We start from the raw sequence: 22,798 nt of genomic DNA on the forward strand, positions 1-22,798 counted from the left end.
GCTGTGAAACAACTAACAACCTGCAGAAAAAGTTCACTGTTGCAACTTCTGCAAACACGAGTTACTCCGCTATAACCGTCAGTCGAACTGAGCCAAGCTTGTGTTTACATTCCTAAATTGGATGTGATGCTATCAGGTGGATGAGGGGCTGATCCAAAGGAAGGAGATGTTTGAGATGTAAGCTACTACTATCTGACAAGCATGCATGCTTTCAAAGGATGCGGCAGTGCTCTGCTGAAGGACACCATTTCACTCGTATTTTACATATTGCAGGGCTTTCTGGTTGGGTGTAAAGCATAAACCAACAAATTCATATTTAAGTTGCTTTTTTCATTTACCCGTGTGAGTTTTCTCTTTTCTTGTTCAAGCTGCATTTAGTAGGCTACCCAAAGGAAATGCCTGAGTCAGACGTTCATCTATTCAAACACAGAGGAACAGGCGCTCCAGGGTAACAAGTCACTCAACCCTACTGACACCTCTAATCTGGGGAAAGTACCTGCATTTGTGCTTTCATTTGGTCTCATAGCATTTAATTTAAAATTAGCTGGATTAGAAATCTGCATAACAGAGATTCTCACATAATGGGACTTCTCTCATATTCAGGCTAAGCCTCATCTCAGACATCTTTCATTGCGAAAATCAGAAAGAGTTTATTGAACAGAAGAAAGTTGCATTTAAATGATAACAAGCACAAGGAAACGGCTCAGACCTACCACTGATGACTTTCAGCACATGTAGGATTTAAGCTCACTGCTTCCTCGCCAACTTTCTTCCCTGAGAGGAAAGAGAAAAAGACAGATAAACAGATAATGATCCTCTGCTGAAACATAAATCTGACACACACTCTGCAACCTGGACATTCTTGTTCTACGGGACGAAAGAACAGAGACTGGATTAGTACAATCAAGGGGTGTGTTGACTAAGAAAGCACAACAGGATACACATAAATCAAGAAGCATCAATGGGCACTGGATTAAAGCAATAAAACAGAAGTTACATCAAATGCAATCCAGGAAGACAGCTCAGTTTTTAATCCTTCATCACTTAGTGGAATGCGTTTCATTTTGGCCGCTCTATTAATATCTAAAAGAATGTTAAACATGATGCTTTGCTACTTATGCTTTGAAACAGGTGCCTTAGCAGGAAGCACCTGGCTGGCTCTGATTAGAGGTACAATGATGAGAAAGGATTACAGAGAAACAGGTCAATCCAGTATGAAAACAAAAACAAACAAACAAAAACAAAACAGCCTCTGTTTGGAAAAATAAAACCCACTGTGGTCAAATGTAAACGATTAAGAAGTTTACGATTAAGTGTTTGTTATCATTAAGTTAATATGAAAGTATCCTCTTTTTTGAGCGTATTACCTATGTACACAGGACAAAGATGGCAACATAAAAGGACAATTTTCTGAACTTCAGACACAAGTATTGTAAAGGCTCCTAGGGTCACCTAATCTTTTTAACACTTAAAGTAGCTCATAGGAGACATTTTGTTGTTGTTTTTGTTGTTGTTAATTTATAGATAAAAATACATAAATGTCAGTTTTCATCTGAAACAGTCCAATCGTCAATTGAAAAACTGTCTTTGTTTCATTTAAGTGTACAGTACCATCAGCTCCACTGAGCCTACACTCACCTGCCACCTCATGGATTACACCTTGCTAGTATTGCTGCTTTGTGGCACAGATTCAACAAGATGCTAGAAACATTCCTCACATTTTAGTCCACACAGCACAATCATACAGTGACACAGCACTATCATACACGATGACGTGAATCTGCTGTTCCAGGAAATCCCAAAGCCACTCTAATGGACTGAGCTCTGGTTACAGTGGAGGGTATTTTGAAGTCAGTGAACTCTGCCACGTTAGAGAAACCACTAACATCACTGAGATGACACGTTATCCTGCTGAAAGCAGCCATCAGAAGATGCACTTTGGTCATGACGGGATGGACACGGCCAACAACAATACTCAGATAGGTTGTGGCATCACACCACCGCCAACTGCCTGAACCTTTGATACAAGGAAGGATGGATCCAAGATTTTAATGTTGCTGACACCAAATTCTGACACAGCCAATCATTTTGTCAATCTTCTACTGTGTAGTTCTGGTGAGGCTCTGTGAACTGTAGCCTGACCATTCTCTGTTTTCAGCCCTAAAGATGGCTGTGTGGAACAATCCCAGTAGATCAGCAGTTTCTGAAATACTCCGACCAGCCTGACAACAACGACTACACCACATTCAAAATCACCTTCAGTACTAATTCTGATGCTGAGTTTAAACTTCAGCAGATTGTCTTGATCATGTCTACATTACTAAATGCACTAAGTTACTGATTGCCTGATTAGATATCCATGTTAATGGGCATCTGTACAGATGTACCTAAAAGCAGCCATTGAGTTTATTAGAATTAGAACCTAGACTTGTTGTAATTAAATAGATGAGGTACTAGACACCAATGTTTGGGGGTTTACCTTGAATAGAAATTAGAGTAAATGACTAGAATATAACACTATACAAGGATCTTTGCACTGGTCATGGCAGAAGTTGTGACTCAGTGCTGTTTAAAGAACTGAATTTTTCTAGAAGTGTTGTGTAATTAACTTAAGCAATATGCTATTATACTGAAGATACATGAACGTGTTGCATCCAAGCTAGTATGACAGATAAATACCAATCCAGGGCTATGTTTGGTCCAAGCTTGCCAAGCACTCCTGCCAATTCCCTGAAATTGCTTAAAACCACATTTGGATTTGGGTATTCCAGATGAGACACTGACTTTTGGGGGTTGGCCAGTGTAACAGTCGGATTTATTATAAGATAACATCTCATATCCAGCGTAGAATGCTAGTCAAACGAGGCATGAAACAAGTTTTAGTAAATTACCAGTCTCTGCGTAGGTCTTCTTCTCCTCCAGAGTCAAGCTGATGTCATGGACGTCACAGTAAGCTCGGGTTAGCCGCCAAATAAATGTCGAGTTTTGTCCAAACTAGAGAAGTACATGAAAGTACACAACTCCATCACACTGTTTTGTATTTATTATGGAGACAAACACGAATTAATGAAATGTATACACACCTCTTCTCTTTGTTCCAAAAGGATATTAAGACTTTCCCGTTTGTCAGACTCACAGCCCTGATGCAAACGGTCAATCTGCTCAATGAGGAGAGACAACTTGTCCACAGGATGCTCTTGATCCCTCTCTTCTGCATCACTTAGCTCATCCTCCTCTGAGTCTGTCAGCGCAGTCATGTACCTGTAAGTACAAACAAATGGCAAAAGAATGAGGTGCAGCTTCATTTTGCTGTCAGCATGTGCAATTAAACGTTACTGATGTGGATTAGAAAGCTGTGCTGAGCACGTACATGCGGACCACACCGTCTCCATCCTGCTATCAGCAAAGTGCATACGCTGACCTCAAGAAGAATTAATAAACCGCCCTACATGTGAGGTGAACTCACCCCAGCTGTGGGGCTTTTCAGATCAATCAAAATCCTGTCATCATGAGAATTTTTACAAGCCACTCTGTGCCAGATGCTGATTATAAAGAAGCCCTATTCACTGCCTGTTTATGCACAAAAAAAAAAAAAAGGCACCAGGTTTGTTTATATAAGTTGGTCTGTTAATTGTTTAAAAATGCTAGCTCTTAAGGAATTCCTAAAGTCTAACTTTAGTTACCTGAAGGCTTTTTCACAAACACAAGGAGACTTGTTTAGCACTGTGAGGCACGCAATGCCTGTGTTAGAAGTTTTATGGTGCCCTTTCAATGACTGCACACACACACTGACTCCCTAAGCTAACACTTAAGTAGCAATGGCAGAGAAAAAAAATACCCATATTAAAAAGGCAGGTGAAAATGAAAGACAGACAAAGGTAAAAAATATGAAAGGCTTCTATTAAGTGTTGGCAGTGGCTGCATGTGCGTCATTGGTGGTTAAGAGAATGTTTTGGGCTGTGAGCCATGGTTCTGAAGGGATGTGTCGGAGCGGGCCTCAGACATAAACCCCGTGGACCCAACAGGTGCCTTGTGCCGCAGGGCTGCTTGCCAGCTCCACCCCATAACACATACACACACACCACACACCACACACACAGCCCTGAGTGCAGTGATTACAGGAGTAATATGAGGGCATTTGAACTGCAGAGATTTTCCTTAGCCAAGAAAGCAACTGTTGACGATAAAGTGCCACTACAGTAAAAGTCAAGTGCACAAATCGACTTATACACTGAAATTATGGGAGTTTTTCCCACTTTTCGATCTACTTTACTTCAATGGAAATGCTTTTTAACCCCTATTGTCAATATTTTTATACAAACAGTTAAGTGCATGATAGTATACACTGTAGGAAAGGTGACCAGCTACCGAGAAATATTACATGACGTGGAGGGGTTTATGTGTCCTAGAGATCCCAGAGGCTATGTTGTCGGGGGGCTTTCTCCCCGTGGTAGGCTCTCCCATGGCAAATTGCTCCTGGGTGAGGGACCAGACAAAGAGTGATTCAAAAACCCCAATGAGTGAAAGATCTAGAGAATATCTCACCCTGCCCGGGATAGGTTTTACTGGGGCCCTGCCCTCGAGACAGCTGGGGTAGGTGCCCAAGGGCGAGTGCCTGGGGATGGGCCTTAGTCTAAGACACACCAGGCAGGCACATCCCAAATGAGGGACATGGGCCCACCCTGCAGTAGGCCCGCCACCCGCAACAACTATACAGCAGTATTTATACAGGGACACTAAATGTTGATATTTTATTAAATACATTTAAATAAGAGTCATTCAGTCAAATAGTCACAGCCTGACTTGAACTGACTAAAATAAATCTCAGAGAGATTGTTGAAGGTTTACAAATAATTGCTGTATAATTTATAAATGCAGATTGCCAACATGTTGTCAGTCTAAATGAACACAACCTGAAGGGCGTCAACTCAGCTGGCTGCCTGCTGGATGCATCTGGTTATAGTCCTATAAAAGAGGAAGGTTCCTTAGCACAAAATTAATACCTGAATGTGAATTTCTGTTAAATGTGAATTGCTCTCTATTTAGTTTATTGCTAACGGTGCTGATATTTATTCCTGAGAAAAAAAGCATGTCTTATTTTTTGAAATAAGACATGATATTGAAATAAACTGACTGATTGTTTTTAGAACGGAGCATATTTTTCCCCATTTAGTGAATCTGGCTTTTCATGTGTTGCACATAACAAATATCCAAATATCTAAATAAATACATAATAATAAAAAATAAAATCAGATATATGTATTACAACTTGGGTCATTAGAAACATTAGTTAGCACAGTTTAAAACAAGGTTGCAAAAGTGTTTTCAGCAAGGGTAAATCTTATTGCTCAAAGTCAAAATTTTTAACTACAGGATTGATTTTTATTTTTTTAGCATTAGTCAGGAGTTTAAATAACTGATTCATTGGCTTGTCACATTCAGCAGCTTAGCAGGAAACAGAGAATGTCTGTAACTGCAAAAGAAACCAGACTTTGCCTCATATATATTTTAATCTCCGTTTGTTTTTATACCATCATTTTGAGATAGTCTGCCAAAGCCTTGCTACAATCTCCTTCTACACACTAACCCCAAAGTAAACCCTAATACCTGCAGGCGAAGCTCAAATCATTTATTGGCCAATACATTTCAGATTAAAAGAATTTGAATGTGGGTGCTTTTGTGTTCTTACTTTTTTTTGATCTAGCTGCAACACAGCATGCTGGACTAACTTTCACCAAAAAAAAAAAGCCTTGCATTTATCTTTAGCCTCACTGCACTAGTCATTCATTCTCTCATTCATTCATCCTTTTGTCTTTTTAATTCATTCAACAGCCCTTTTTCCCTCCCTCACTCCCTCTCGGGTGGAGAAACAGGCAGTGGCGTACTGAGTGATCAACGCATTCCTGTCACGCCATTCCACGGCTCATGAATCACTTGAGTTGAAAGAAAAAGAAGCTAAGGATCTATTTGTATTACTGTGTGTTTATGTAATGTACATATGTTTGTACAGGAACCATTATTATGTTGGCGGTGTTAATAGCAGCGCACAGCTCTGAAAGAACTATTTCAACATCGGCCACGCACATAATATACAGAAAACCTCCTGTTACTTGCATGCAAATTAAGTTTGGGTTAGGGTGTGTGGAAAGGACCTCACAAACAAAGACAATAGTATTACAAGAGAGAGAGAGAGAAAGGGAGAGAGACCTTCTGTGACTATAATCATGGTGCAGATTAGTGAAAAAGAATGGCTGACTTCAACCATAATCTTTGACGCCTCAGGATGACCCTGAAAATTGACCACTTGGTCAAAGCATTTAACAGATAATTAACAGATAATGTAGCAAACATGGATAATTATGTATTAGATTTTGCACAGCATCACACAGAATGATAAATGGTAAATGCACTGGTTCTTCTATAGTGCTTTTCTAATCCACCTGAGCACCCATTCACAACCATTCATACATGCATTTTTTTCTATGCTTGAGTCCTTTCTAATTAAAATTCACACACATTCATACTCTGACGGATACATCCAAAACTAACTTGGGGTAAGTCTCTTGGATATTTAGCATGCAGACTGGAGCAGCCAGGGATCAAACCACCGACGTTCTAAGTAGTAGATGCTCTACATCTGAGCTACAGCCACCCCCATATAGCGTGACAATGAGAAAAGTGAATCATGTCTTCACTTTATGATTACATCATTCAGCTCTGATCAAGAGTCCAGCCCAAGTCCAAGTGAAGTGTTACAAAGAGGAATTTATAACAAAGAGCTTTACAAGCTTAAATTCATGGAGATTACTGTTATATGGAAACACCTAAAGAAAATAATAACAATATACAGGGAAAAAGCAAGTGCTGCATGGCTCTAGAGCAGGGGTGTCAAACTCAAATACACAGTGGGCTAAAATTCAAAACTGGAACAAAGTTGTGGGCTAACATTAATATTTATTGAAATATATTTATTCCTCCAGATATAAGAATGAATCTTTTCTTATGGACTCAAACACGTTTTGCTGAAAAACTGAATATGGAACAAGCAAAGCTTAATACTAAACAATATATATATTAGCTGTATAATACCAGTAGGCCAGCTCTAATAGTAATTTGGTATGGCTTCACGGGCCAAATGTAATTAGGCCAAATTTGGCCCGCGGGCCAGAGTTTGACACCTATGCTCTAGAGGTTTATCCAACAGGTGTTTATTAGTAGTGTGAACACAAGCTCAATATAAAAAAAATTTAATAAAAAAGGAATTGCTAAATATAATTGCCAAACATCATGTAACAAGTTTATTCTTGGTCTGTTTCGCCTGCTGAATTGCTCCAAGAATAAACTTGCTACATGATTTTACCCTAAACAGAGTGGCTCAGCAACCCCTCCTCCTCCCCTCCGCCTCCTCCTCCCCTTGTTGTTTTTTTAAAAAAAGTAGAGCTTTGGTAACACAGCATGGAGGTTCAAACGCTGCTAATTGAAAGAAACCCCCTAAAAATGGGTTCATAATGAATTTTATCCAGTCAGTACTGGATCCTGTAAAAAGAGAACTTCTTGCTTTGTAATCAGCACCATGCACAAAGCTGTGAACAACACTTTAACTCCCCACTGCAACATTAATGGTTCCTGAAGCTTTACTTTCATTTTCAAACAGGCTGTGCGCTCCCTAGGGGAGATCATTCAGTGTGCAGAGCCTAAGGGGGCAAAGAAGGAACCTCTTAATAGAGCTTATAATGTAATGGCAGTTTCCACAGTTACCGCCTTCAAAACAAAACCCCAGTTACCATCCCAACATCACCGGGCCTAAGAGCATGCAGCTCAGCTTATTCAGAGTCTGGTGACAGGTCCAATGAAAGCCTGCTGTGAAACAATGCCCGACTGACTGGAGCAAATCCAGTTATTTATTCTCCATCCCTCCCCCTAAAAACGCTGATGTCACCTTTCACTTTCCCTACCGACCTACAAGCCAGCTGACAGCGTCACTGACTTTCTCAACATGACCCCCTGTGTTGTGTTGGAAAAAGATGTGGGTGATAAACAACGCATCATTCATTTCTCGCAGTCACAAGATGACACTGCACATTAATAAAGAATAGAGCCATTCATTCCAGCCACGTTATTTTTAGCTCTACCGTGTTTCCATAAATAGCACTTCTATTAGGATATGATAAAACGTTGTTCCTGAAATAGCAGATGAAAAAACAAGTTTTGAAAGTGGGGATGTACACAGCTGCACATTTGACATTTAGCTGCAATGTCGCCAAAAGTAAACAGGAAAGAAACACGTGTATGAGAGTCATCAATGTGACCAATAAACCTGTTAGAAGGTCACAAAGATATTTAAGATAAAATAAATTACAGCAGAGTGTTTGGCAATACACAGTAAATAAGGAACAGAGTATAGAATAAGCAATTTATCCGACAGGTTACTCTTTTTGTGTGTTTTATTACACAACTTCCTGAGTTTGATGTGTTGTGATGGATTGCTTCCATCACCTGGAACAGTTTTTAATCAGCTAGGAAGGATCATAACTCTAGTGACAGAGGATTTGACAGCAGGGTGGCAGCAGCACATTTCTTGAGAATACCAAATGTTGCTTTGTTCTTGTAGCAAAACAAATAAGAATAGCAAAGAGTAAAGACTACAGCTCAAAGAGCTTTCCATTGAAAGACATGTAGGCCCATCAAGCCCACAGAGCGAACTGGAGGTCAGTGAACGACTAGATTTGGTATTTTTAGATATATTCACACTATGATTATATGCATAATTGCTGACTTGAAATGATGACTGACCCACAGACTCTGTGCACCTTGGTCTGATTAGTTGTAATACCTAAATCACTGTCCTGATCGACCTCTGTCTGCATTATTAATGCTGAAGCAGACTAAAATTAGTACTGGGAAGCAAACTGGAACAGTATCGGTATTCCAGTTTTTCAAGCTTGACGTGAATTTTTCAAATACTCCTATACCGATGAACAGGAAAACAGACAAAACACCCACTGTGGCTTTTCAAGGGTTTCAACATACAAAATTACCGACTACCAGGAGCGTCATGGAGCAAACTCAGAGGTTCTAATTATATGACACAACAATTATTAGCAAACACTTCACTCTAAATGAGAAAACAACAAAGCAACATAAATCATTTGACACTAGAGCCTGATTAATACAGGATTTTTAATGCCGATAACATTACTGCCCTCTATTGGGCAAACTATGCAATGTAACACTCTTTACATAGTTGAAGGGTGTTTCTGTCATTTTTTATCCATTGTAAATTCTGACACTAATAGGTTATCCAGTAGCTAATAACAGCCAATATAATCAACTTGCTGATAAATTGACTTATTATTTTTTCATGACGACAGTAAAATTCATTATATTCTAGAAAGTCCTGAAAGGTGAATGAGCCAACTAGCAAGAGTTCTATACATCTGGAGGAGCAATTGCTGGTCAAAAGTGTTGGTGCTAATGGCCACCTGCAAAATAACCGATCTCATTAAGAAAAGTGAGCATCAACCTTTACTCTCTATACCACATCATCTGAATATAAATTAGAGATGGACCAATCCGATATTACATATTGGTCCGATACTGACCTAAATTACTGGATCGGATATCGGAGAGAAATAAAAAATGTAATCCGATCCATTAAATATCACAAAAGCACTTCACAAAACTAGCGACACAGCGTAACCTAGCTCATGACCTTAGCACGTCGGAGCAGTCTGCGTCTCGTGATAGAGTGGCGTGCGAGACCAGTTGGCGGTCTGGTTGAGCATTTGGAGCCTCACTACGTGCTTCTAAACCAGAATTTCATTTTGGAGAAAGCTATCCCAGAGAAGTAAAGCAAGTGTGTAAGTTCATCTCTGAATGTTTGTAAAGCATCCCCACGTTAAGCTTAACAACCGATATATGGAGCGACTGCCTCTCTCTCCCTTCCTCTCCTGCTGCTACTTCAAATTGAAACTGATCAACGATCAGCTGATCGGCTTTTCTGTCGCGACCCCCGTCTCTCTTGTTTGTTTATCACCCACTTTGCGCCAGAAAGAGGAAACCAGGCTGAACAACGGCAGCACGTTTAAGCTTGATAAGCTGTTGTTAGAGTTTATTTAAGATTACTTTCTACACCAGGATCTAGCAAAGATTTGCCAGGGGGCCAGGCAGGGCATTAACAGGGAAAGGGGGGCACAAAAACATACTTTTCTTTCTAATTCTCACGTCTAGATTTTTAAAAAATAATTATCTGAATCTTACAACCAAAGTTTTCGTCTGATGTAAAATGTATAGAAATCCATTATTGTCTATAGCAACTATTAAGTCAAATTTATAACCTAGAAAGCTACTGTACTTTTTCCTTTGCAATTCTGTTGAAGAAAGATGTTAAATCTATTTAATTACTGTAGAAAAATTACAGACTTCTGTGCCTTTTTTTAATTAACACAAGCTTTAAATTCAAGTTGATTACGTCAATTAAGCATTATGGTGGTTCCCTATTTCTTTCTTTTTTTTTTTTTTTGCTGGGAGTTGGCAACCCTATTAGTTAGGTTGTTTAATATTTCCACTAAGTACTCTTTAAAATACCAGAATAGGGAGGATGGTGCAGGTTTAAGTTTATTAGATTGATCAGTGTTGCTGAACTATGAAATATTTTGGATGCAGTGTATGTTTTGCATACAGGTTTAACAGACTGGCTTTAGTGGGGGTTTTTTAAACTCGAGTATGAACTTATACAAAATGCAGCAAGATATTTATAAAAACATTTTATTGATTATGAAATACCCTATATCGGATTCATATTGGTATCGGCAGATATCCAAATTTATGATATCGGTATCGGACATAAAAAAGTGGTATCGTGCCATCTCTAATATAAATACGGATTAAATACTGTACAGCGAAAACTTGATTAAACATAGTTTGACTGAAACTGTCTGACGGATTAAAATGCTAATGGAAAAAAATGCCTTTTTTGCATCACGTTTATAAGATCGGGTCTATAAAGAAGCAACCTAAAAGGGAGACGTGGGTGGTCAAACTTAACAGATATAGGTCAGAGCCAACTTGACGAGGAAAGCATCAGACAGCTGAAATGAGTGCATAGTATAAACTATTTTCCTCGAGTTAACAGATGTGTTTGTTTGGCTAATAGCCTTTCATTGAAGAATGAATCTGAGGACATAGACGTGAATGTAGTGGATATGGACAGCTGCGAAGCAACACCTGCATGACGTCACAGGGAAGTTAGACTAAATCTTTTAATCACAAAGCAGACAATGAACTTCTTTTTCTAAACATTTCTGTGTGTTGATCAGGCTTGCCCGCCGCTAAACAAAACTCCTTCTTAAATCTGCTTAAATCAACAACTATCCGATGTCATAAATGCTTGTTTTTTTGGAAAAGGAAAAAAAGAAGTGGTAATATCCTTGAGCTACAGCAACGTGATGTGAATAAACTCAGTGGGAACTGTTCGAGGATTTACAAGTTCCTACAAGACACCTTTAAATAAGGCCTCTGACAGCTTGGCACAAAGACAGTGTGATTGATGGGTCTGCTTACCTGCAGAAAGGTAGCTTTGAGGAAGTCGCCGTGACACATGAGCAGTGAATGGAGTAAACAGCTGGAACTTTTGACCCTGTACCCGCTTTTGATCGACACTACGCCGCTCTGTAACTCTGCCGTTATGTCACACTAATTGTTCTCTTCTTTGAGTAAAACACATTATTGCACTCAGGTTGGAGGCAGGCTGTACTGCCAACACTGGTCACACTTGAAGTCTCTTTGTAAACAGAGGACAAAGTTGATTCATAAAAATAATCTTTGCAATTATGCAAACAGAAAAGCATTACACTTGAAGGAATGACCTCCAGAAAGGTAGAAAAAAGTGCCTTTGCCTGGTCACGATGTGCACATATCATGTTTTGCAGCAGAGCTTGCTTTCGGATAGGTTGAAGGTCCTGTTTACACTTGCACGATGCCCTCTGTTGGAAACCTGCTTCTTTCTCCTCTGTGCTGTTAGTAAATCACAAAGATTAAGATAGTTTTTCTTTTTCACCCGCTTTTTCTGGAGGAGAGGTAAAATGTTAACCTGAAATGTTTATGTGAAAAAAAATGCACTAATCTTGCTAATCTTGAGGATTTGGATTTCAGCAATATCTTCTACTTAATGCTTAGAGTGTGGGTTTTACGGGGATAATTTGTGGAGATATTGTGCTTCGAGACGGCTGAAAAGACACGAAGAGGCTTTTGAAAATGGATGTGAGGATTAGAAATCTTAACTAGGAGGGGGACGCCGCTCACTCCCTAAGGGGCTGGAATTTCTTCACTCCACTGTTCCCAGCTAACCCCCACACCCTCTGCTCTTACAAATAACAGAGCGGCAGGACAGGCTCTTTAATTATAGGAGGTGTGTGCGTGATGTGATGTCTTTTAAAGCATAATAACCCCAACTGTAATTAGGAGCATTTGATGCGGCCGATGGCTGTCACTCAAAACCTGTGAACACATTTGCTAGAGGGCAGTCTGAAACCTCCCAACTGTTTCTTTAGCCAATCAGGAGGGCAGTGGTAGCGACCTGAAAAGTTTATACATCATAAAAAAGGGCTCCTAGTGTCTTCTAAATAAGATCCAACTAAAGTAATTCATGCGCTACTGGCACAAGCAACAAGCACACCACTAATTAAACACTCAGAGCACGCTGGATGTTCAGTTGGCCTACTTTAAGTTGTTTTTTGAAAAATCTGCTCCAAGGCAGTACATTAATCACTGGGAGGATGGTAACAGAGATGGGGAGGAGTCATGCACCTCTGATCCAAGCCTCACTGCACACCTAAAAAGAGCGCGGCTGGGATGTGAATAGAGCTGCACCCAGTGTTGTGATGTCTCTTTGGCACTTGACATGCTCCACTTCCTCCATAAATAAAGCAGGGGGTCAATCCAGGTTAAGTGGCTGGATAAAGCGTGCTAAAATATCCTCTTTCTGGTTTGGTGCTCACAGTTTATACAAGTTTGAGAGTTTGCGTGTTCAGATTGTCTCTGTTGGGTCCAACAAAAACTTAAATGCACCTAACCGGTGAAAATATTAAGGCCCCGGATTAATCGTCCTTATTTAACTCCTGATAATGTTTTGATAAGATGAGATTTTAGCTGGTTGTCCATTCACAATAGACACACCTGTTGTTTATGTTATCTATGGCTGGCATGAGTTCAAGGCATCTTGGCAGGGGGTGGAGGTGGATGACTGGGCATGCGGTGTTTGATTGGTCTACTGTTATCTGCAGCACCTGAGGCCTTTCTACATACTGTCACATATCTAATTTAGTGCAAAAAAACAGCAAGCGGGTTTAACTGGTAAAGTAGGTGGGCCAAAAGTCTCCTAAAAGCAGATAATGATCAACAAATACGGCTGTTAACGTGTAAACTAACCCGAAACTAATTTACCAGTCACCACCTGTTAAGATATTTATCTGTTTGCTTCTTTGTGATTAGAACTACTTTCAGTAAGAAATGACTACAGCCTGATGATTGTATGGCTATAGATAATTAGCATAATTATAATATAATTACATTTATTGCTCTTCAACCATAAAGTGAGGCAGATATTGTTATATTCTACAGGCTCATGGAGGGTAACTGAGTGAAGTGTGCTGGACAAACGGTGTAACAATGTCACAGATTCTTTGTGTCCATATAAAAACATATTCATACTCTATACTTTATGAAGATAAAAAAAGTTGCATTTCTCATGAGTCAAAATAAAATACAACCTCATATGAACAGCACATATTATTGTGCACTTATTTTGGAGCAGTGTATGGAGAAACAAACGACACCCCAGGATTCAGTCATTTGTAGCACCACCTTTAGTTTATTGCTGAATAAACTGAATTAATCGTTTTCTGTACGACTATCAGTGTCGTCACATCGTTGTGGAGGACTTTTGGCCCACTCTTGCTTCAGGTCAGGGAGGTTTGTGGGCATTCACTTATGCACAGCATTTTAGATTGAAATCTGGACTTTGACTGGACTGTTTTTTCAGTCACTCTGTTGCAGATTTGCTACTTTGCTTGGGATCATTGTCCGGTGGCATGGCTAATATTTAACATTCTAACTGAGGAGTTATGTCTGAGATTCTTTGAGCACTGCAGAGCCTGACCTTGTGGTGAATTTTCTGGGATGTCCACTCCTGGGAATATTGATATTCGTCTTGAAGGTTATTCACTTGTGAATAATCCTTCTCATTGTATGAATGATAAACTCCCAAATTGTTTGGAAACAACTATATAACCCTTCCCAGACTGAACAAACAGCTGATATCCGTCCTCCTCAGCAACTAACACACCTGAAGCCTCCAGACCTGCAAACTGACAAAATATCAGCGTGCAGCATATTCACAGTTGCTGATGCTCAGATAATCAAGTACATGTGATTAGCAGCAGATAACTCCTCTGGATACCTATATGATTTCACACTTTGGTTCTATAGTTTGCCTTAGTTTTTGTTAAATGACACATTAATGACATTAATGGCTAAAGACCAGATGATTTTTTTATGTCTTGATACATAAAACATTAGAACTGAAAGAAGAACATCCCTGTTCTGAGGTTTTGGAGATCTTATTCAATTTCGTTCTGCTGAATTCTTTTAGTTTTTATTGCTATCTTAATTCCTGTTATTCTAGCGATGTTGAGTTTTGAATTCTTATGTTTTTGTCGAGTTTTTCTAATTTTTTGGCTCCTCTTTTAATGTCATTTTATTATTTAGCATAATTCTAATGCTCCAGGTGTTTTCCCGTTTGCCCTTCATCTGTTTCATCTATGTGTTAAGAGCTCATTATAGTCACCACAATGGTTGTGTTACAGGCAAACAGTGCAAATCACTACAGGTAAGTCACAGTTTCCACATCTGGTTCTAAACCCTAATCAGTCCCATCTTCCCCTTCATCTTTATCAAAGTGCCTGTTTTGTTGTATTAAATTGGAACTCTTGATTTTTTTGCATGTGCTTTCTGTTTCATTTTGGGCTTTTGCTTTAGCCAGATCACAGGTTCCCTTTTTGCTCAGTGACTCACTTCACGTCACTTTAATCTAACTAGCTGTTTGGCTCCCAGGAAACCACAGAAAACCATATACTTTTCCCTTCACAGAAATGAAATAATGAAATAAAAGTGAGATTCGAATTCTTCTTAAGCGCCTTTTCGTTCCCACATCTTAAAACAGACCACAAGTGTGCATTATCTTTTGTTTAACTTTAATTGCAGCACATGCTTTTCTTACACCACAGATTCACTTCTGTGATAATGTTAAGATTTGTTAAGGGTGTAACAATTATGAAACCAAGCCAGAAACTGCAATAGGGAAGTCTGTAACTGACTTATGGAGACAAACTAAGTGTTACTCACTTAATCCCTATTCTATAATTCACAAAGAAAGAACAGTGAAGGACACTATAGTCTTACTTTACAAATATGTCATTATTATTGAGCCACTGCACTTCCTGAATCAGCGTACCAGCATTAGTACCGTGATATTGGCAGATTGGCCACATGCAGTGTGTGCTCCTTAACAGCACATGAGGTGCACATAAAATAACTGAAAAGATGTATCGATTTATTCGATCTAGCGGCTTCTTCATCACTTAAAATCACAAGCAAATTCAAAACTGCTGCAGCTAGTGAGGCTGGTGTAATGGGATGGAATTGTAAGTAAAAAGTAGCATTTGTTGGGCATAATTTTGTGTGTGAATCCTGTTAATCTGATATTTTCAGTTTAAGTCTATATGTATCTATGTGTATGTGAGCAAAAGAGCGCATCGGAGGAAGTCAAATGACTTCTATGGCTTGCTGAGATACAGACAATTCAGGAAAGCATATTACTGTCATAGAATCTGTTAATGGAAAAGATTCTGATGTTGTTGTACATTTGCTGAGACATTTTTAAGAAATCTCTAACCAGATAATAAAAAGGGAAAACTGAATTTCTCAGCTTTTAAAGTACTCACCCTCCTTCACTCTCTGCTTCCTCTGAGCTCCGGCCTGTAGCTCTGGCCTCAGCGACAGTGGCTGCAGTTCTTTTCCTTCGTGTTGGCGTAGTCCTGTGCAGAGAGCCAGTTCGCCGTGCCTCTTCACGTCCCCTGAACTCCTCTCTGACCTGGTCTTGCAGCGATGGCAGAGCGTTCTTCAGCGCCTTCATTTCATCCTTCAGCTCCGACACACACTGAATCAGGGCTTCAAGGCGATCCAGCACTTCGGCCTGACCGCTGGGCAGACCAGGACCATCCACCAGCGTGAGACCATAGCCTTGCTCATTAGTGCGGTGAAATTGGAATCCCGGGCACGAGCCTCTTCGCCGAGACCTAAAACTTTGGTAACACACCACAGCCAAACTGACACCAGCCACTCCAGCCAACGCTCCCAAAACCAGTACCTTGCTGTCTGTCTGGGCCATCCTGCAAACCTGAAGATACGCAAAGAAAAAAAACAACCTGAGGGTCACTGACTGCAGAAACTTTGCTGTGAAAGGAAGATTGTAGTTAATGGATTACTAATTCTTTTGAGGCTGCGGCCATCCCTTTTGCTTTCACACCTTTTCTTACCACACTTCTCCCTTCTAGTCAGCTTTGCATGAGTACATTTTGATACAACACTATTGCCAACAAGCAGCCATTTCAGCATTGACCTTCTGTGGCTCACCCTCCCCATGAAGGGTGTCTATAATTGTCATAAGCGCAGCTCTCATGCCAGCATTCTTTTACATGACGGTGGTTTTGTGAACTGAACTAAACTCAGAGATATATTGTATTTATACTGTTTGAACAGCCATTTCCTCAAACTCAAAATGAGTTTAATATGTTATGATAAGTTTGCTACATTTTTTGAGCTTTTAAAGTGCTTGAAACACTATAGCTTCAATGTAATGGGTTTAAAATATATTTGATTTTCACATCCTTAAACAAAATGATGGAAAATATTGAAAATTTTCCATGATATAATTTTTTACACCATGCTAACAGAGAAAAACAAAAGCCCTTTCACTCACATGTGTCTCATGACTTGCATGAATGATCAGTGTCTGAAAGGAGCATTGTCAACACTGATTTCAATATGTACTTAGTTCTTGCAGAAAGATTTGCCTGCACAGGGTCTACTTAAAGTGAAGCAAGGACACAACAGCGAGAGTTTAACTATATGGAAAACAACATTCTCCTGTTTGGATAATAGGCTATACTTTGCTTTCTTTAAGACAAATGATCATGACATTTAAATTCACATTACACTTCCGACCAACTTCAGCATTTGAACCCCTTTCTGATTAACGAAGCACCAGATATGAAACACATAAAACGAGACTCTGCCAGCACTGAAAATGTCTGACGTTAGTCAGCAACAAAGTGTTTACAAAGACATATGCTAGTAGTGGCTAGCCTCAGATAATTGGATCAACACATAATCTTCAAGGGAGCGTGTCAGCCAGCAGTCAAACAGCAGCTAATGCAGCCCGAGCACATTAAGAAATTTAAAAGCTTTCACGGTTTTCCTTAGCAGTACCCTGTGAGATACCACAGCTTCACTAGAAGCACAGACGATATTTGTGTTAATTAATTAGCTTACAATATCATGAAGTTATGCTGCTAGCTCTTAGTCGCCAGTTACCAAACGATACGTTAAAAACGTTAAAAACAGAGCGACACGCTAACGTCACACAGATACAAAAACATAAATTGATTGCTTTCAGTAACAGAGAATCATCTCGAGGTCTTACATGAACAAACTGTACGTAAAAGTAATGAAAGGTGACATTAATATACACCTTACTGTAAGGTAAGGAAGGAGGCACTTGTCGGCTTGACAGCTATCTGGTGCGACAGCAAAAACATTCCGTGCTGGCTCAGACGCCGAAAGGAAGAGTTCCGGTTATGTGCCAAAAACAAAAATTGATTGCTGATGGTTCTGTGTGCTTATGTTTAATATATTTGGTTAAACTGGTTAATAGAATGCTGTCGACGAGTTTATGAATGGGTTATATATATATATATATATATATATATATATATATATATATATATATATATATATATATATATATATATATATATATATATATATATATATATATATATATATATATGAAAAAAAAATAATAATAAAGAAAGCCTGTATTGCAATGACTTTTGTCACTCTGCGCTATTGTGCCTTATCTGTGTTCTACATTATATTTTATTGAGCCCTTTTTGGCCACTTCAGATATTTAATGCATAGCTATTATAATATATCTGTTGTAATTTCTGCTACCGCTGCAGTTTCTGCTGTCACAAGATTTCTCTTGAAAATCACATTTTAAATTTCAATGAGACATTTCTAAAATTATTAATTAATTTATTCATCTATCCCTTTTCTTAACCTCTTATTCTGAGGGGACAGAAGGTTCTCATGGCATAGCTGTCATAGGGTGATAAGCAAGATACTCCCTGCACAGGTCACTAATGCATCACAGGGCCACTAATGACATGTTTAGTAGAAAGAAAACTCCAAATTTACAGTAGGTCTGCTTCCCTGTCTGTATTTAAGCCATTCATAAAAACAATCCTTTCTACCCGCTACCCTCAGTGCACAAGAAACTTTATTTTGTTAGTTACTGATTTCTTTTGAGTATGTTCATTTGGGAGAAGCAAGGATGTAAGAGCCACTGCTTCTATTTCACCAGGCAGAATATGGGTGGACCATTTCAGTTACTCCCACTGATGCAGCTAAAACCCTGTTGGCTGTCAAATATGCTTATCTGTGCTACACTGTGCTTACATGCATAGAGCACAATGTGGCTTTGATGGAAGAGACTTCTCAGGCTCCAGCTCTAATTTTAACAGTTCTAATACTGCTTACTGTGTAGTGTGCAAAAGCATTGATCTAGCCCTGTCTTATTTTTATTTTTCTTCCCAAGAGACAGACTATATTGTTTTGAAGGCTCTCCAGATTGTCTAAAGGGCTTTCAAAGTTTTCACATAATGGAACACTATCAACCATGGATTGGCTGAGTACAGAACAAAAGGCAGCAAACACGTAAAGAAGAGCTTTGACATCTTTCAAGAATCCTGGAAAACTATTTCTGAAGAATAGGAAATGAAATAGGGTTGACTAAAGATTTTTGCACATTACTGTATATTCAGCTGAATGTGTGCTCACATATGCTCTATGTGGCAGTACAGGCCTACACTAGTGATGGGTCGGTCGCGAACGAAATGCCTCTTAGAGCCGGATGTTTGACGTGAACGACGTGAGCCGGCTCCTTATCGCGAGTGGTGGGTTTTTTATTTCTTTCTCTCACCCTCTCTCTCTCGCACTTTTTTCTGCTTCACTCCGCACGCAAGCCTTGTGCTTTGCGCTGGGCAGAGGGGGGAGGGGCGGTAGTTGCACTGGCAGTAGCACAGGTACAGAGCCGGAGAGAGGGAGAGAGAGAGAGAGAGAGAGAGAGAGAGAGAGCCAGGGGCAACAACGTCACATTAGAAAGGTATAGTAATCATCCACAACTATTTTCAGTTGCAGATGATAAAGGATTCAGAAAGTTTATTCATGCAGGCGTATATGACAGAGAATATGCATGTTCTTTCTGTTTTCATATTTTAATTTATATTTAATTGTGTTGTGGTTTGCAGTGTTTTGTGTTGTTTCACTTTAAAAAAATTTAAAAGGAAAAACCTGAAAATTTAAATAGTTAAAAGTTGAAACTAACTTTTAAACTGTGAATAGTTGGTTTTTGTATTATATGATTTATTTATTACATTTTATGTGGAGTGAATAAATAAAAGTATATTTACCATGGCCCCTAGAGACAAAGCACGTACAAACTCCAAAACACATAAAAACTCCAAAACACGTACAAAACACGACAGAAGTGCTCCAGGATGCTAGGCGCAGTGTTGAGCTTTTGTTACCTAGTGGCTACACAAGCCAGCAACAGGTAACAGGTAAATGAACTTTTTTTTAAATTATTTGAATATATATGAGTGCTTGTGTATAAATACCCAAACAATACACATATGCTTTCAATTGTGTAATTTAAGTGATCTAGGTAGCTCTGTTTTGGAAGTTCAGTTAACGCTAGAAATGTGTTTTGGAGTTTGTACATGCTTTGTCTCTAGGGGCAACCGTATATATATATATATATATAAACATATATAAATAAAACCACTTTTCTTTTTACCTTAGTAATTCCCTTTCTGCATAATTTTATATTATTGTTAATAATTAATTAATTAAAGCAACAAAACAACCTGAAGAGCCGGTTCGGAGCCGAAAGAGCCGGCTCTTTTTAGTGAGCCGAGCTGAGCCGAAAGAGCCGGTTCTCTAAAAAGAGCCAGAAATCCCATCACTAGCCTACACTCTAACAGAACAAAAACAAATCACAGAACATGCCTTTTCCTATCTTCCAACTATCTCTGTGAAACATGTCCTTCATGTCGATAAAATGAGCTTTGATATGAAATGGATAATGCACAAACAACATCCTTATATGCCATTCAGATCTTTTTCCTTCTTGTTGCACTCCAATGTTTGCACTGCAGTCACCTTTTTTAAACTTTACGTGTAGCATCTGTCAATTTATTTTTCAGTTTTTAAACATTCCTCGCTTCAATTTTTTCTCAACTTGGCTTCAACATGCGAGTTAATAATCAGGCACAGAGTGATCAAGGTCCACTACAATAGCAAATGTGCCAGAACTGCATTTAGAAAACACAGATAATAACTGCTTCAAAATGTTATGTTCTTTACAATTACAATCTCTAACGAAAGTGCAAAGACTTTGTCATCTAACTAGTTTTTAAAAATCCTTTTATGTAAAACTAGTAGCAATTATTCTGAAATAATAAGCGCAAACAACGACTCACCGCTGTGTATGCTTCACTCACACAAGTGTCTCTCTGCAGTGAGCCTGAGCAGAATGTCCTCCAGGATTTAAAAAACTGCTAAGCACACGTATTATCACTGCATAAACCTTGGACCTGCACTCTGCAATCACAGAACTGTCCTTACATGGTCTGATTAAACAGAGAAACACTAAAGCATTAAAAAAAATGATCTTCAAGGATATCAAGCTTAATCTGATAGATTTTCCCTAGTTATCTAGTTATCAACATATATCATGTCCAATACAAATCCCCAAAAAGGTGACCTTGAATTATGGCAAAGGCCAAAAATCATTGAGTTTTGTATTTTTTTTAATCATCCTTTTCTGTTTATTTACATTAGTATTAGCTGATCTTCTTCTTCCTTCATGCTTTTTTTTAATCTGCACATAAAGACAAGTTCATGATTAATTGTTTGAGAAACATTTCATTCAGGGGAGGGAAAAGAAAACAACCACAATGTCCTTGATGACCTTACGAGTGGGTGAGTTACATAAATGACTTCTTTCTCAGTTGACTGTGTTTATTTGATTTAGAAGATGAACATGAGATCTCTAAATGGATGTTTCCTTTAGCCTATAGAGAGGGAGGTAAGCACACTTTCTTGAAAACAGGGGTAATGAGGAGTTCCCTTGCATAATATGCCGTGGGAATCGCTACGTGCAGTTTCTTCCTTGCTCTCTGAAAGCGGTATTGTTCTTTAGCCCACAGCCTGCATCCAGTTACCACAGGGAACAAAAAGCCCACCTGAAACCCAGAGGCATGGTGGTGCAAAAAGGAGAAGAAAAAAAAAACAAAGCTTGGCCAGCAGCTCTGGGTTGGCCTCACAGATGAAGATATGGCGATAAGAGAGGCGCACCCAGCCATGGCCTTGCTCCCGTCGGGTCAAAGCTTGGAGATGAGCAGATATTGTCAATGATTTTGTTTTATCCACTCAGCACGCATCTGCCAAAACTTTCATATCGCATGGCCCCAGAATTGCCTTTGTGCACACACAGAAGCTCATCACAGCTGTCAAACAATATGTGGGAGAAATAAGGCATCGCTCTCAGAACTGCACACACAAACCACAGTGTTAAGCCTCATTGTTCCCTGTCGGTCTTGTAGTAGGAGTGTTCATGCGCATGACATGCCTACCTCAGTGGGAGGAAAAACTTCTGTATCAGTTGCGTGCCGTGTTAACAGATAGTTTAAAGACTCATTCAGCCATGAAGATGTGGCTACTGTTGTGCAACAGAATGCACAACATCATGTTCGTGAGGAGCTGGGGAAGTCTAACTCATAGGTCTGCACTCGCACTACCTGATGACTATCTCAGCTGCAAGCACTCAGTGTTCTTATCCTCAGGTCTGCCAAGAGTCTCAGCTGTAGTGAATTAATGTGTACGTCCCCCCAAGGTTAGAAAACCAACAAAAATCAACACAAACCTGTGAGTTGCATCCCAGTTAAACTGAAATTCTCCCTGCTGAAAGTCATGGTCCTGCTTGTGCGGGGGCTTATGCTACGGTGTCTGGCAGGTTAACTGGGGTAACCCAAATTAGTTTTTCAGGCTTCATCTGTGGATGAAACATGAATATTTTTCCAAGACATGATCCCAGTTTAAAAGTATTCCCATCAGTCTGCAATGGCGGCTTCCAACTGCGGTATTACTCAGCAGCATGAATAGCATTCCTGCATGTTTGCATGGCGAGCTGTCTTCCCTTTTCCCATTGCCAAATGAATCAGTGTCCGTTTCCTACATAATTTTGGCTTGAGCTGTAAAAGTATGCACAAGTAATAACTATTTTTCTAACTGAACGCAGTCAAAGTATAGACGATAACAGAGATTAAGTGAACATCAAGAGGCCTTGAAGTCATTTTCAAATTAATCATCTCTTCTTGCATTCATTTTTTTATGC

At 39.3% G+C, this 22,798-nt stretch overlaps 1 protein-coding gene across 3 annotated transcripts in view; it reads right to left on the reverse strand.

Annotated features, from left to right (window-relative positions):
• Positions 1-20,935, reverse strand: part of rmdn2 (regulator of microtubule dynamics 2) — a 38,317-nt gene extending 17,382 nt beyond the window's left edge. The window contains exons 1-5 of one of the 3 annotated variants that reach the window (XM_087850357.1): positions 20,883-20,935; positions 16,002-16,456; positions 3,084-3,261; positions 2,892-2,994; positions 714-774 (exon numbers count right to left, since the gene is read on the reverse strand). In XM_087850357.1, coding sequence (XP_087706483.1) covers positions 714-774; positions 2,892-2,994; positions 3,084-3,261; positions 16,002-16,447 — 788 coding nt within the window. In that variant the 5' untranslated portion in view covers positions 16,448-16,456; positions 20,883-20,935. Of the gene's footprint in view, positions 1-713; positions 775-2,891; positions 2,995-3,083; positions 3,262-16,001; positions 16,457-17,809; positions 17,906-20,882 lie in introns of those variants that run through there. The other 2 variants (XM_087850356.1, XM_087850358.1) reach the window with 2 other exon arrangements.
• Positions 20,936-22,798: the final 1,863 nt, after the last annotated feature.

This window comes from Neolamprologus brichardi, chromosome 13 (assembly GCF_056152115.1).
Source record: "Neolamprologus brichardi isolate AB-2024 chromosome 13, ASM5615211v1, whole genome shotgun sequence".
In the NCBI taxonomy this organism is placed as follows: domain Eukaryota; kingdom Metazoa; phylum Chordata; class Actinopteri; order Cichliformes; family Cichlidae; genus Neolamprologus; species Neolamprologus brichardi.